We start from the raw sequence: 14,867 nt of genomic DNA, 5'->3' as shown, positions 1-14,867 counted from the left end.
GTTGTCCAGATTCATTTGTGGGCAGCAGCTTTAAATTATCGTCCGTTCTTCCTTCCTTCCTTCCTTCCTTCCTTCCTTCCTTCCTTCCTTCCTTCCTTCCTTCCTTCCTTCCTTCCTTCCTGCTTCATGTTTAGTATTGTCCTTTCCCCACATAGGATTGCCTCCCCCCATTAACAGTTTTCATTTGTCTCTTGCCTTGACCTGGATAGCCCAGGCTAGTTTGATCTTATCAGATCTTGGAAGCTAAGCAAGGTCAGCCTTGGCTAGTATTTGGATAGGTGACCTCCAAGGAACACCAGGGGTGTGACACAGTGCAGGCAATGGTGAGCCACCTCTGAAATGTCTCTTGCCTTAAAAACAGGTCTAGCTCACCCCCAAGTGGTGAATAACACTAAAAGAGCAAGAACTTCTGGCTGCCAGACAATCTCCTGGCTGTACTACACACAATGCCAAATGATAATATTTGTCTCTTGTCCTACAATATGAACCGCAAGCATCTGCATGAGATGTTGGTCACCAGTGCAATTTAACTGGGCTTGAAACATATTTGGAGATGAGTTTTCTCTGATAAAGTCTGTTAATTACTGGCTTTGCCTTTGTACAATGAGGTTGCTGTGCGTCTGTGTGAAAATAGATGGCATTTATTTTTTAAAAGAATAGTTTTGTCTTTTGTTGAAAAAGCAAGGCCCCTTCCTTATTGGTGTGATATGCCAGCCAAAGCTATCATCCAACTTGTGCCCAGTCTGATTTATGGGCCTCTAGGGTGTCAAGCTGCAGCAGTTGTGTTACTGGAGGGCAGATCCCACAAGTCATGATTTGGAAGAACTTCTGAAGGGCTCTGGAATGGCAAAGAAGTGCACAGGGGCTGCTAAAGGCATGGCACAGCCATTTCAGAGACAAAGGGAATGGATCTTCTCCCTAAGAGGTGGATGAGTTTGCTGCTGCTAAGAATGGTTTGGAAAAGAAGAAGATATTGGATTTGTATCCCACCCTATACTCTGAATCTCACAATCTCCTTCACCTTTCCCCCCCACAACAGACACCCTGTGAGGTAGGTGGGGCTGAGAGAGCTCTTACAGCAGCTGCCCTTTCAAGGACAACTCCTGCAAGAGCTATGACTGACCCAAGGCCATTCCAACAGCTGCAAGTGGAGGAATGGGGAATCATATCCGGTTCTCCCAGATAAGAATCTGCACACTTAACAACTACACCAAAAGAAAAGAGAGCAATGTACTTACCTTGAGTTAGTGTGTCATGTGTAGAGACTGTATTCAAATCCTTTCCTGGCCATGAAGGTCACATTGTGAACTTGGGCAAGACCCCCAGCCCAGTTACAGCCCAAGCTGTCTCATGGGATTGTTATTAGGATAAAGTAGGTGAACACTATGTGTTGTTACTAACTTGAAACCAGTGGCGTATCTAGCCTATTTGGTGCTCAGGGTGAATAATTTTTAACATCCCCCTCTATTTTTTTTTTTGGCCATGATGATACAGCTGATTTGTGGTGGCCCCCTGGGGTTTTCAAGGCAAGAAATGTGTGGAGGTGGTTTGCTGTTGCCCGCCTCTTCATTACCTTCTGGGATCGGACAAGATTGGGCTAGACTGGGGCTATCCAGATTAGGGCCCCTCCTCTATTGACAAAATTATTTTCAGTATTTATCATGCCATTAATTTTGTAATAATAAAGATTCCAGTGGTTAGCCATGTTGGTCTAAAGCAGCAGAACAAATTCTGTTCTTAAAGGCATCACTGGACCAACCTTTGTTTCAGTGGACAGAAAATAAATGCAGACAGTGAAAAAAAATATTTTCTTTTATGCCCAGTAAAAAAAATCAAATTCCAATACACTATTCCATCATGAGAACCAGCATGGTTTAATGGTTAAAGTGCTGGACTGGGATCTGGGAAATCCACTTGTGCTGTGGAAGCTTGCTGGGTGACCTTGGGCCAGTCACATTACTCTCAGCCAAGCACTGGCCTGGATAGCCTCAGGAGAGGCTGATCTCGTCAGATCTCAGAAGCTAAGCAGGGTTGATGTGGAGGCAGGCAATGACGAGCCACCTCCAAACATCTCCTGCCTTGAAAATCCTACAGGGTTCCCACAAGTCAGCAGTGAACTGACAACAGAACAAAGCAAAACACCACCACACCACTCATTTTCTCAGCAGGCACCTGGGGAGGCTTCTGTTCTCCACTTTGAAGCTGAAGAAATTACCACCCAAGCACCAAGGAATTTCTGAGAGCTAGGAGTCTGCAACTGTACTAACGCTTACTATCTAACACTAGCCAAAGCATCACAAAATAACAATCACAAACGTCACCAGACTAGATGTTAAGAAACATCCCCAGAGAAGGTGCTCCCATCCTCCATTGTACCAAAGGATAAAAGTCAGATCAGAGAATTTCTGCAGTAGAAACTGAAGGGGGGGGGGCAGCATTTTTGCAAGCTCAGCAGAACCAGTGCAATGTACAGTGCCCAGCAAAACCAGTGCCATTGTGGCAATGCCAGATGATGTTAAATGCAGAATCACAGGGGGAGGCTAGAAGCCCAGCAGAATCAGTGCAATGTACAGTGTTCAGCAAGCCCAGATCTCTGTAATCAGTACCAGTCAGCAATCTGGCTCCTGCATTTTGTACTGACTGCGAGGTGCATTGCAGTGGTCTAACCTGGATATGATCAGTTCATGTTTGTTCCTCTGAGCCCATTACAGAGAGGCCAGGACAGTGGAAGACTCCATCAATCACATTAGGAACCCCACGTCCAACTCCCTCTGGAGCCCAGAAAACCAATCACCCTTGGACTGGATGTGGCATCTCACATGCTTCCCTTGACCACTAGGAAAAGACCTCATGGGCACTTTCTGTGGCCAGAAATCACAACCCCCTTTAGTGCAATTTTCTGTGCCTTCCTGTGGTTATACTGGAATATCCTGCAACTCTCTCTACAAATATGCCTCACTACCCTAGACCAGTAGGAAAGGTTTTTAGGCGACGTTCAAATAAGCCAATTTGTTGGGTTGTGGGACACTGAAATTGTGTTACAACTTCTGTTCTTCAGATGAGGACGGACCAGGAAGAGCCCTGTGCCATTTGGGTCCTTTGCAAACCCCTTTTCTGTATGAGCCAAGACAGATGGTCTGGCCAAGACTGAAACCTTGCCCTCAGCATTTGTGAGGGAGCTCAGCTGATTATTGAGTTCTGGCGGCATTAATTATAGCATTAATCAGTGCTGACTTCAAGTGAAAGGGAGAAGCAGGCTATTGTTAGTCAAATTAGGCTTCTGCCGTCACAGCACAAGGAAACATCATTCCTAAACCCAGCGTCACTCACCAGGGGCGTTGCAGCAAGCGCTAGCTGAGGCTGACATGGTTTTTAGAAGTGTTAGAAGCGTCAGGTTTAATTACAGGGTGCAAAGGTACCAGAGCCTGACGTACTAATTGCAGCATTTACCATAAGCAGGAGGCAATGCAAAAGTGGCAGCGGTGGTGGGGAATCAGTACGGTATTTCAAAGTGACTAAGCCTTTTGCAGCGCCGAAGTAAATCTACAGCAGTTTCTGAGCCTTGCAAAGCTTTCTGTACATGGGAAGTGCAGAAGTTTTCAGCAGAAAGTTCAGTTGTCAAACAGATACATTTTGTCAGTACTTTGAAGCAAGATATTATTTCTGGAGTTATCAGAGCCAAGTGATAAGGGAGGGAGCTTATGCTCTTCTCGCTTTGTGTGGTGGAAAGCGCCATCAAGTTGCAACCGACTTATGGTGGCCCTGTAGGGTTTTCAAGGAAAGAGATTTTCAGAGGTAGTTTGTCATTGCCTGCCTCTGTGACATGAACCTAATATTCCTTGGAGGTCTCCCATCCAAATACTAGCCAGGGCTAACCCTGCTTAGCTTCCAAGATCTGACATGATTGGGTTAGCCTGGGCCATCCAGATCACACTACTTTACAGGTCACTTTACAGGGCAGTCAAGATGTAGCAGTGGTTAGTGTGTAGTAGACTTATAAAGCCTGAAGAGAACATTAATGGCCACAAACGTTTGAGGGAAAGCACAGTGTTTCAGCAAATGTATCCAAGGAAATGGTCAAGATGTGGCCTTTTAACAAGAGTAGGGAGGTGTTAGATTTTGAGCAGTACTCAGGGTGATGTAAAGAAGATGAAGTAGGTGTCAACATGCAGCTAACCTCCCTTTGCAATAGGGTCCTGACTCCTGGACTATTCAAGAAAAAAATATTTGAGGGTAAATTATAAAGCCAATGAATATACTTGTGCAAGGTCTGGGCTTGCACAACAAAGACATGAGATGTTTCCCAGGGAAAGCAGCAGCAAGTGAATGCAAAGATGCACTTGAGAGATGAAAGGGAAGGTTGAAAGGTGCACAACAAAATGGGAGGAAGCATGGAGTAGAAAGATAGTTTGAGAAGTGTAATGAACAGTTTGACAATTATTGTTGTTTCTTTGTATCTGCGTGAATACCTGGAAGTCATGGCAACTTCTGGTGACCCCTACTGGGGCATGGAGGTAATTTAGAGAAGTGGCTTGATACAGCCTGCCCCTGCCTCCTTGTCCTGGTATTCCAAGGTGGTCTCCCATCCAAGAACTTTCCAGGGTTGGCCCTGCTTAACTTCTGAGATCTGATGAGTTCAGGCTTGCCTGGGCTAATCCAGGTCATGGGAGCTTAACAATTTGTTGAAAGGAAGACAACCTAACCTACATCACCTGGGAACAGAATGCCCTATTATGTATAATAGCCAGTTTTCCAATGGTTATGTTAATTTTGTTTGTTCTTCCAGGGAACTTACCCATTTTAAATTGCAAAGTAGGACCACACTAAAAACTTGTACCTCACAGCCCTATCTGTGCCCATTTTCATTTTCTCTCTCAAGCACCAAAGTTTAGTTTATTCACAGCAGAAGCCAGCAAAAACAATACAGATAAAACCAATGCCAGTTACAGCTACCCATATAAATTGTGCTGAGAGAGCCAAAAAGCCTTTAGCCAGCATAGTACGAGGAGTTTTGAAGTCAGAGTGTGAGTTGATTGACATGACTGAGGCTACGTGCCCTGAGATTTCTTTTCTCAGCAAGCAAGTGGCAGCAGTATTTGCTTGTAGGCAAAACAGCCTTTTGGCACCTTAAAGATTAAGAGCTTGCTTCATCGTGAAAGCATCTGCAACAGTAAATTAATTAGTCTTTAAGGTGCCTCAAGAAGACTCTGCCAGCTTGGCTGCAGCAGACTTCACAAGGCTGTCCCTCTAGAGTTATCAGTGGAGTCGTTTCCCAGGAGGCCACTGCTTATCACTTCCAGTAATGGTTCGAGAGGGCTTTGGAGGAAGTTAATTATTGTGGAGTGAAATCTTTTTAATGGCCCTTTCTTTGTGGAAAGGAAGGGTCCTGTCCTTCAGTCTGGCACTAGAAGCTGCTTGCAGCACTGGATGGAAAAGTAACTTGTGGGCAGAACAGAAATGCAAACTGGAATCAGTGGGTCAGATTAAGAGACAGAGCAGGATGGAAGCTCATATAAAAAAGGAAGGGAGAGAAGAAAGTGCCTTATGTGGGATCACTCTTGGCTGGAACAGGGCCTTTAGCTCCTTTTTTAGAACACACACACACAGAGCAAGTTTCCTATTAGAAGGAAAAAAGGGCACGTCCATACCCCTTAGGTTGTCACAGGAAGAGACCAAGTTCTGTAGCTAAAATGTGGCTTTGTTGCTGCACTGAACAGACTTGTGGCAAAATAGTGTCCGCTCCACAAATTGACATAGGTAGATCCTTCCCCAAGACATTCTCTGGTCTTCCTATGTTGGTCATGGTCTATGTCCCTCTCCAGTGGATTCAAACCATGAAAGAACATAATTAATGGATCTGGTTCTTGCCTTTTAATTTTTCAGTGCACCAACAATGCAGCAGAGTGAATGGGAATACAGAATTGTTCTTATGAGTACACAAAGGAAGCGACACTAACAGCTCACTGCCAAGAAGTGTGTGTCTGTGGGCAAGTACTGGACTCTTGCCCCCAAGAAAAACTGAAGGGTCTCATAACAGATATGATAAAGCCACAGAAGGATGCCAGAGAGATGGCATTAACTCAGAAGTGGATGGATAATGAGTGGCAGCTGCCCTGTGAGCTGGGAAACAACAGCTTCCCCAGAAGCCAGAAGCTGCTGCACTCACAGGAAAGGGGTGGAATCACAAACAAGAGATTACAGGAGGATGTTGATGACTGGGTGTTGGGCAGGGGGGTGGGAAGGCTGTAGCTGTACCTCTTGTAGCACACACTGAAGAGAGCACAGAAAGGAGGAAACGGATCCAGAGTGATTCTTTCCTTGTCATCTGGGGGCATGTCAGTGGAAAAATGCTTCTCTCAGTTGGCAGGAAAGGTCAGAGTTTGCTACAGTTCAGTTCTCAGTGCTAACACTGGCTCACAATACTGTCTAATACACATCTACCAATGGATAGCTCTAGGACATACAATGACATTGATGTGCTGTTCTACATATTAACTATTTATGTTCTAATCATGGTTTAGGGTCCCAGTTTAGCCATCACCAACAAACCACAGTTTGGGCAGCCTGGATTCAGATTTTGCATTAAATCAGGGTTTAATAATTTATAAATTGTGGTTTATTGTGATGTCTGAATGCAACTAATTGTATAACATTGCCTTCTACTATATTCCAGGAACTATAGCACTCCCTCTCGACTAGCCTGCTACCTAATTGACTGACCCCGATGTAGTGTTTTTGACAACTATTTATTTATTTAGCTTAATTGACCTATCCCAGCCTAGGCCAGGCTCTGGGCGATGTACGTCAGATAAAACAATACAAAAATTAAAATTCAGGTTAAAACAATTCAGCAATTCAGGTTAAAACAATAAAATTTCAAAAAAGCCCTAATGGCATCCCATTAATTGAGTTCAGCTTCAGTACTATTCCTTTAAACTAGGTTAGGGTTTTAAACTCTTGAGTTCACTCCAGCACTTGTGGTGGGCAGGAACAGGGGAAAAGGAAGTTGTTATCACTACAGCTCCATACAGAGGAAGAAACTGGCATTAAGATGTGTTCCTGTTTAAAGCAATGCTCTCCTTGTTCTGATGCCCAGCATTAAGGACACAACATCCATCTCTTGCCAGTTCTTGAACCTGAGGACTTAATAACTGTAGGCAGCTGCTTTAGTTTGCCCAAGCATAGTCAGTGATGTATATTTGGCTGCATCCTTGCCTCCTGGCTGAGGATGTGATTGCCAGACTACAGTCTGATTGCAAGCAGCTGGTGTATGTGAAAGAAGCCTGTGGCACAGAGTGGTAAGCTGCAGTACTGCAGTCCAAGCTCTGCTCATGACCTGAGTTCGATCCTGGAGGAAGCTGGTTCAAGTAGCTGGCTCAAGATTGACTCAGCCTTCCATCCTTCCAAGGTTGGTAAAATGAGTACCCAGCTTGCTGGGGGTAAAGTGTAGATGACTGGGAAAGGCAATGGCAAAGCACCCCATAAAAAGTCTCCTGTGAAAACATCATGATGTGACATCACTTCAGAGTTGGAAACGACTGGTGCTTGCACAGGAGACTACCTTTACCTTTAGTGTATGTGAGGGTGTCTGTGAAAGAAAAAGGGGCATGTCTGTATGCAGGACACACCTGATTACACAAGCAGGTCAAAGCATCACCTTTTGGGTTATCAATAGAACAGCACACGTGGTTCAAGATGTGCAGACCAGGATCCCTGGCAACAGGGCCCAAGGGGCAATAGCATCTGCTGGATCATCTGCTTACTGAAAAACAGTGAGCAGAGTAAGTTGCTGTAAGAAAGAAGTGACTACAGCCCAGATCAACTGTAACTGTGGCCCAAAGAAATCCTCCCAACAAGCAAAATATCCATCCCAGGCTGGTCTAAGACATATTAGCGACTGATACAGAAAATCAATACAGTACTCCCCCTTCTAATAATTACCATAGGGCAAATTTCTCTGGGAATTTGTCCATAGTATAACCCTCTCTGAAATGTACAGGAACTGCAAAAGACCCTTTCCACAGAGTGTGCTTGCACTGTATGGCTCAGATGTGCCTGCCTCCCCCTCAGCCATCTTGAACAGTGCCCGTTGTCTGGGTAGCCACCTCGCATTGCCCCTCTGCATTAAGTCATGTAGTTCCAACTCCTTCCCCTCCCTTTTCTCGGCATAAAAAGCACCACTCTCCTAGCTCAGTTGCCTCAATGCAGACTGTTTATTGCAATAAATGCTTCACAACTTAATATTTGGCCAGCACAACCAGTTTTTTTAAGGTTTCCAAGTAATGACTTCCACAGCAATTTCGGCAGCTCTTCTCACAGCCTCGCTGGGGTCTTTCATCCTCTCCCGAAACTCTTCCACGTGGCACAACAATGTCTTGCGACCTTCCGGGGCTTCTGACAACATGGTCAGAGCCTTGATGGAGTACAGACGGACTTTGCTTTTTTCATCATGGATCAGCGGCAGCAGCGTCTCAATAGCAGCAGCGTTGATCGCTGCATATTTCCCTGGACACACAAGAATGCAGTTGGCAACTAGTAATGGAGTGGCAAGGGAAGGGGGACTTATGTAAAGCACTGGGTTCCTGCTCTCTGCCATATACTTGGCTCAAACCTCACCAGTTCTGGTGCTGTTTGTTGTTAAGAGAAATCCTCTTAATTCTTCTTTCCTCAATTTCTCCCTGAAATCCAGTCATCTGTTTCTGCTCCTCTTTCTAGAAATTTGGAGTCTGTTTTTTAATACATTTTTTTTCTGATCAAAGAGAACTTTGAAGGGGGGGGCAGGAAGGGAGGTTCTGCAGAATTTCTGGATTTCACTCTGAAGATGCTCAGAGGCAGGCAATGTCTTCCCAAATCTTCCTATCCTTCTGCTAGAGCACCACCCTGTGGGGCATAAATCTGCCTGCAAATGCTGAAGGTACAGAAGGGTGTACTGATTTCTCTACAGAGAAATGAAAAAGAAGTCCCTCTTTTAAAAGAGGAAAAAAGACAGTAAGAAGAATCAATGGCTGTATCTAAAGAAGTTAATTTCAGAAAAAAGAATTCTCCTCCCCAGGGGTCATATTGTAGAAAAATAGGTGGTGGAACTTATTCAGGGATTGTTATGCAGCTGCACCTACTATTTAATGGAAAAGGTGGGAAGGAGGAGGTGGAACTCTCAGAAAGGTTCAGGAGCTGTGCTCTTGTGAGTCCTGCTGAATGCAAGGCCTGCCTGAGATCACTTTTTCCTAAATGCCATTCAGCCGCAACATCTGAGTGCTATCTGGCAAACCATGCACCAATGCACCCAGAATTAAACAGGGCCTTTCTATATGTGGCGCAGAGTGGTAAAGCAGCAGTACTGCAGTACTGTGGTCTGAACTCTCTGCTCACGACCTGAGTTCGATTCTGGCGGAAGCTGGATTCAGGTAGCTGGCCAAGGTTAACTCAGCCTTCCATCCTTCCGAGGTCAATAAAATGAGTACCCAGCTGGCTGGGGAGAAAGTGCAAAAGACTGGGGAAGGCAATGGCAAACCACCCCGTAAAAAAGTCTGCCGTGAAAATGTTGTGAAAGCAATGTTACCCGAGAGTCGGAAACGACTGGTGCTTCCACAGGGGACCTTTCTTTTTCTTCTATATGTATGTTCTACAGCAGGGGTGTTCCCCCCCCCCCCTTTAATAACTACAGGAATTTTGGCAGGAACAAATACATTTTGTAGAACCATTTCACTCTTTGAGATATGACATAACTGCACATCTAGCAGGAAATCCTTTGAGGAAAAGTGGCAACAAGTGATTGGAGTTTTGACACAGCAGCTGCCTTTCCTTGCTGCTGGAAAAAAGAAACAGTTTTTGATGCTTTATGGATATGGCAATTGCTAAAGAATACTGTTGTATGTTGTAATTTCCGCCATTCTATAGATGGAAGGGCAGGATTATGAAGTATCAAATAAATAATAAACCCAAATATATGCGGCAGTTCATATACCACTATGCAAGAAATGGGGATGGGGCATTTGGATCTGCCCACACCCCAGTGGGAGGGCATACTCCTCAAAGACCTCTTTTGGGAAGAGGAGGAGGAGTACATAGTTCCAAAACTGGGACCGGAAGCCCAGCCAATGGCCGTTTACACTGGAGAAAGCAGAGGGCATATGCAAAGACATTCAGATAGCTTCCCTTTAAATAGAGTGCGGCTCTGGGGGAATATACTGGCTCTGACTGCTTTGGGCCGTCAAACCAGCAACCATTTCCTTAGGAAGCATTCTTTGGGAGCTGTCCCAGGTCCTGCAGATCCTGACCCTACTTTGTACCTCCTTTTTGCTTTTATTTGCTTTTTTCTTGCTGAAAACCAGTTCCCTCCAGAGGGTCTGCTCAGCTACCCCAAGCCTGGAGAAGTTCAAGTCTGCTTCACCCATGAGCTGATGTTGTCTCACAGCTGTGACTGTGTCCATGGCTTTGCCAGGGTTCTCATGGGACAAAAACATCTGGCAACATAATGTACCTGTTCAGAGAGGAGCAATGCTGCACCAGGCAACCATGTCAGCATCTCCCCTTGATGCTGAGTGGGTGTTAAGGCCAAATCTGCTCTTGGCTTTTGTGCACATCATAGAACTTAACTGCAACCTACATCTGTCAAACATTCTATTGGAAAATCTGGGCTATTTTACAGGCATGCCCCAAATCAGTTTGATTCTAGCTGCTGCCAGGTGAGCTAGCCCCTCTGTCTTGCCACCCCAGTCCCATGCAACTGCATGCACAGATATTTCCAGCACTGCAAGTAAATGCATATTTGGGGACCTTGACACCAGAATCCACCTCAAACAATAGAGGGAAGTATGAGGTTATAGTGGTGGAAGGAGAAGAGGCAGAGACTTGGCACAACAGCTGGAGGCACTGGCCAACGAAAGTGAATTTCAAGAAATGTACCTAAAAATAAACAACCTACATGAATTACTCTTGTTGAGCTGTAAGGTGCTTCTCAACTCAAATCTAACTGTTCTATTGCAGACCAACATGGCTACCCTCTGAAGCTTCCTGAATTAAAGCAATGGTTCTCTGACACCTGACAGATCCTCCTAGGAATCCTTCATTTACACATTAGGTTACAAGATACTTTTGTGTACATCTGAAAACACAATATGCACACAGCCTGATGTTTTCTCAGCCATGTACATGGAACAGGAAACTCAAATTGGTGGTGGTACCATCTGCTGCATGTATGCATGACAGCAAATATGCACTTATTGCCATGTGACATATGAAGTATCTTTTTTGTGTGTGTTTCCATTCAGTCTTTTTCCTCTAGCCAAGAGCCTGAGATAGACTTGCTTCAATACAGATCAGAAACTATGCAAACTCAGATCAGCTGACTAGCAACTGTCCTGTGCAGCAACATAGATCCTGTAACTGCTGTGAACACAAGCTGATTCCAATCAAGCCATGCTTTTGTACCAGTGTGGATGTAGCCTTATAGAGTTTACCTGAACACTGACACTTCATTTCTGTCCTGTTCTTTGAGCAGGGACTTTAGAAAACTTGTTTTGTTCCATGCTACCCGACCTAGGAATGTCAGCTGCTGCAACTAGACTCCCTTTGTAGGGAGGTTGGATCTCTAAAAGGGCCCTCCTGCTGCACTTTCCCCAGTCTCACCTTGTGTTGTAATAGCTGCATTCATCAATGCTCCAGCTGCATTGGCTCGGACCTCAGCATTATCATCGTTCAACAGGCAGACAAGATCTGGGAAGACCTCCTCTTGAAAGACCATATTCTTCCCCTCCAAAGGGACACTGAATATAACAAAAAAGTAGATAACTGAGCCTCTTGAATCTGTCTGCACATTTGACAGAGGGGACGCACTGTCTTGTCAACTGGGTTGGTGGCCTTGCCTTGTTTACCTCTCTAAAAGATAAGAGCCACCATCTTAGAGCACTGCATGCAAGGCGGCTGCATGTGTAATTTACAGTGGGAAATACAGAACATTCACCTGGTGATCTGGCCTAACAGAAGAAAAAACTTCTTTGGAATTTATGCTCCCCAGATAACAACAAAGTAGACATGATGGGAGTGGGGAAGCTCTGGAATCCAGCACAATGGAGATTTGTGTTCAAATCCTCATTTTCCAATAAGGCTCACTGCATGTTCTCGGATAGATCACAAATGTGGAAGTTCTTCCATACAAGTTTAATTCACTCAATGGGGCTTGCACAGAAGAACCTCCCACTGGCATTTGCCCCATAAGTCACACCAGTATATCTGCCACTTCTGCCACCCTTAATGGTGCCCAAGACTGGCTGAGGTGTCTGTTTATTTCTGACTATGGCAGGGAGCACCTCTACTGACATCTGCGAGTTATTAACCTAAGTGGAAGATCTTGGAAAGGACTGCTTGGGCGTGATGTGTCTTTCCCTCACCTGATGGCCATGAGGGCCTCAGCCGCTTTGCTCCTGATCTCCATAGAAGTGTGGTCGAGCAGCTTCTTCAGAATGCCAACAGCTCCTGTGGCCAAGGCTTCAAAGGCCTCAACACGCAGGCAGCCTGATAGTGTATCCAATATCAGCTTTTTAACCTCGTCATTCTCCATTTTCAGCTTGAGCACTAGAGGGGGGATCAAACTACTTTCCACAATCTCAACAGCCCCTGCAGGAGCAAACAGAAAGAACTGAGTTTAGTGACTTTTCTTTTCTTTTTAGCATTCTACTTCTCAAGACCATCCAGGCTTTCTAAGCCAAGAGAATTTCCATGGCAAAGCAGAGAAAGCAGAAGAGGAAAACTTGCAATGGAAGAGAACGCACAGTCTGCAAGTAACCAGTTGCAAACAATTCTCAGCCGCCTGGTTACTATGACTAATCCTGTTGTTGCTAGGAGAGATGTGGCTCTACTGAAAGTGATTCATGTGCGGTTGGATGATGTGAAGGTTTTGCTGTTTGAGAGAACCGGGAGATTCTACAAAGGAATCTCTCCTGAGATAACGGCTAGCATTTTCTCCCCATCCACCCACAACTCAGTGGTGTGGTGTGGAACGGATAAGGGGCTTTCATAGCAGACGAAGGGACAAGCTAATTCCTTCTGTGTGCAGGCCTGGGAGTAGAACAAGGATAACCTCCTCTTGCTTGTAGAGGCTTTACAATATCTAACACACTCAGCTTGCTAATGGAAAAAAAATGAATAAACCTTCTACTGTGAGCTTATTGAAGTTTCTGTCTGTTTCTTATTTGTCTGAGAGATTCGTATGCAAGAGTGGTGTGGGACTGTGTCAGCAGTGAATTAGTTGGCTTAATTTTTTTTATAATGCAAACCATCATTGCTGCAGAGAACAGCTGGTAGTCTCAATTACCCCAGCAGACAAATCTGCTGTGTAAAGTCAAGTTTCTGGCTGAGTGCTAAAGGTCTGTATACTAAAGTGACAATACTAGTTTGAGCAGATGGGAAGTTAGGACCAGTTCCGAGGACCAGTGAGAGTCTTTCCCCCCACCCCATCGGTACTTTAAATAAGCTTGTGTAAAAAATATCTAATGTTTTGTATCACATGATTAGTTAAAGAGACACTCTTTGCTTTTAGTGGAGACTTCAGCTATTTAAAAAACTATTGTTAGAAATGGACTATGTATAGGATGAGGTTTGGGTCCATATTTGTAGACATAGTCCCTGAAATTGCTGTGCGGACCCTTTACATGTCCTCTGATAACAAACTGATGTTAGTATTGCAACAATCGACATGGTTTCCAGGACCCTCTGTCCTGGGCCTGTCATACAACAGCTTCATATCTTTACAGTTTCAGAAGCTGGGGGTGGCTGCCACATGAAAACTGCCTTGAAGTCAGAGGATCTTGGCTTCAAGACCCTGTTTTGCCAACTGCTCTCTGGTATTTTACATCAGACAACATATTTTGACAGCTTGACCTTAAAGCATTTTTAGATGAGATGCCATTGCTAAATGCAAACTATAAAAACATATTTTAAAAGCATGGAACAAAATGTAAACATTATTTCCTTGCCAGTCTTAAACCTTTTAAGCCATACTGTTTCTTCCTTGGTTGGGGGTGGGCACATGGTTTGCATTCACTCTGAAGAATACTTGAAGTCCTCATGTCACCCATACACCCAAGAGCAGAGGGCCTACAGGCTCCTCACCTTTGTACTCCTTGACTTTTTACTCTAAAGATATATCTGTACTGCAGAACTCACTGGGGTCAACAGGTGTGCCCTTCTGAAATTCTCCTTCCTGCACAACTTTTAAAGATCAATAAATGATGCCTTGTCCTGCCTTTTGGCTGTTACCTCCTTCTTGCTCCACGCATATTTAAGAGCCTTGAGAAAAATGTTAATTTTATTCAGTTCATAGTTGGACTGCAGGGCTTCTTGCCAGCTTCTTGTCTTCCAGTAGACAGTGTTGCCAGTTACAAAATAAGGGTGGACCAGTCTGTTGGCACTTGGAATTAAAAAGGCTCACTTGATAAATAAAACAAATTATTTACAACATGTTCTGGGGTAGGGTGGCTAAATTGCAGCTCAGGAGCCCCATGTGGCTCTTTCACTCATATCGTGTGGTTGTCAAAGCCCTCACCACCATGTCAGTTGGCTTGGAGAAGACTCTTTAAATCACTTCTCCAAGCCAAGCCATTTAAAGTTAAAGTTGCTTTCTTTCCACCCCTCCCTCCCCATCTTCCTTCCTTCCTTCCTTCCTTCCTTCCTTCCTTCCTTCCTTCCTTCCTTCCTTCCTTCCTTCCTTCCTTCCTTCCTTCCTCCCTCCCTCCCTCTCTCCCTCAAACATCTGATGTTCATGTCTTGCAGCTCTCAAATATCTGACATTTTTTTCTATGTGGCTCTTACATTAAGCAGGTTTGGCCACCCCTTTTCTGGGGAAAACATTTTATAAGCAGCGTTGCTAG

At 44.7% G+C, this 14,867-nt stretch overlaps 1 protein-coding gene across 1 annotated transcript in view; it reads right to left on the bottom strand.

Annotated features, from left to right (window-relative positions):
• Positions 1–8,213: 8,213 nt before the first annotated feature.
• RSPH14 (radial spoke head 14 homolog) overlaps positions 8,214–14,867 on the bottom strand; it is an 88,707-nt gene continuing 82,053 nt past the window's right edge. The window contains exons 5-7 of the mRNA XM_060250110.1: positions 12,390–12,615; positions 11,629–11,765; positions 8,214–8,505 (exon numbers count right to left, since the gene is read on the bottom strand). Of these exons, the coding sequence (XP_060106093.1) occupies positions 8,267–8,505; positions 11,629–11,765; positions 12,390–12,615 (602 nt within the window). The 3' untranslated portion in view covers positions 8,214–8,266. The remainder of the gene's footprint in view (positions 8,506–11,628; positions 11,766–12,389; positions 12,616–14,867) is intronic.

This window comes from Heteronotia binoei, chromosome 11 (assembly GCF_032191835.1).
Source record: "Heteronotia binoei isolate CCM8104 ecotype False Entrance Well chromosome 11, APGP_CSIRO_Hbin_v1, whole genome shotgun sequence".
Taxonomy (NCBI): Eukaryota; Metazoa; Chordata; class Lepidosauria; order Squamata; family Gekkonidae; genus Heteronotia; species Heteronotia binoei.
Note: the sequence above shows the minus strand (reverse complement) of the source record. Positions and strands in the feature narration are given on the sequence as shown.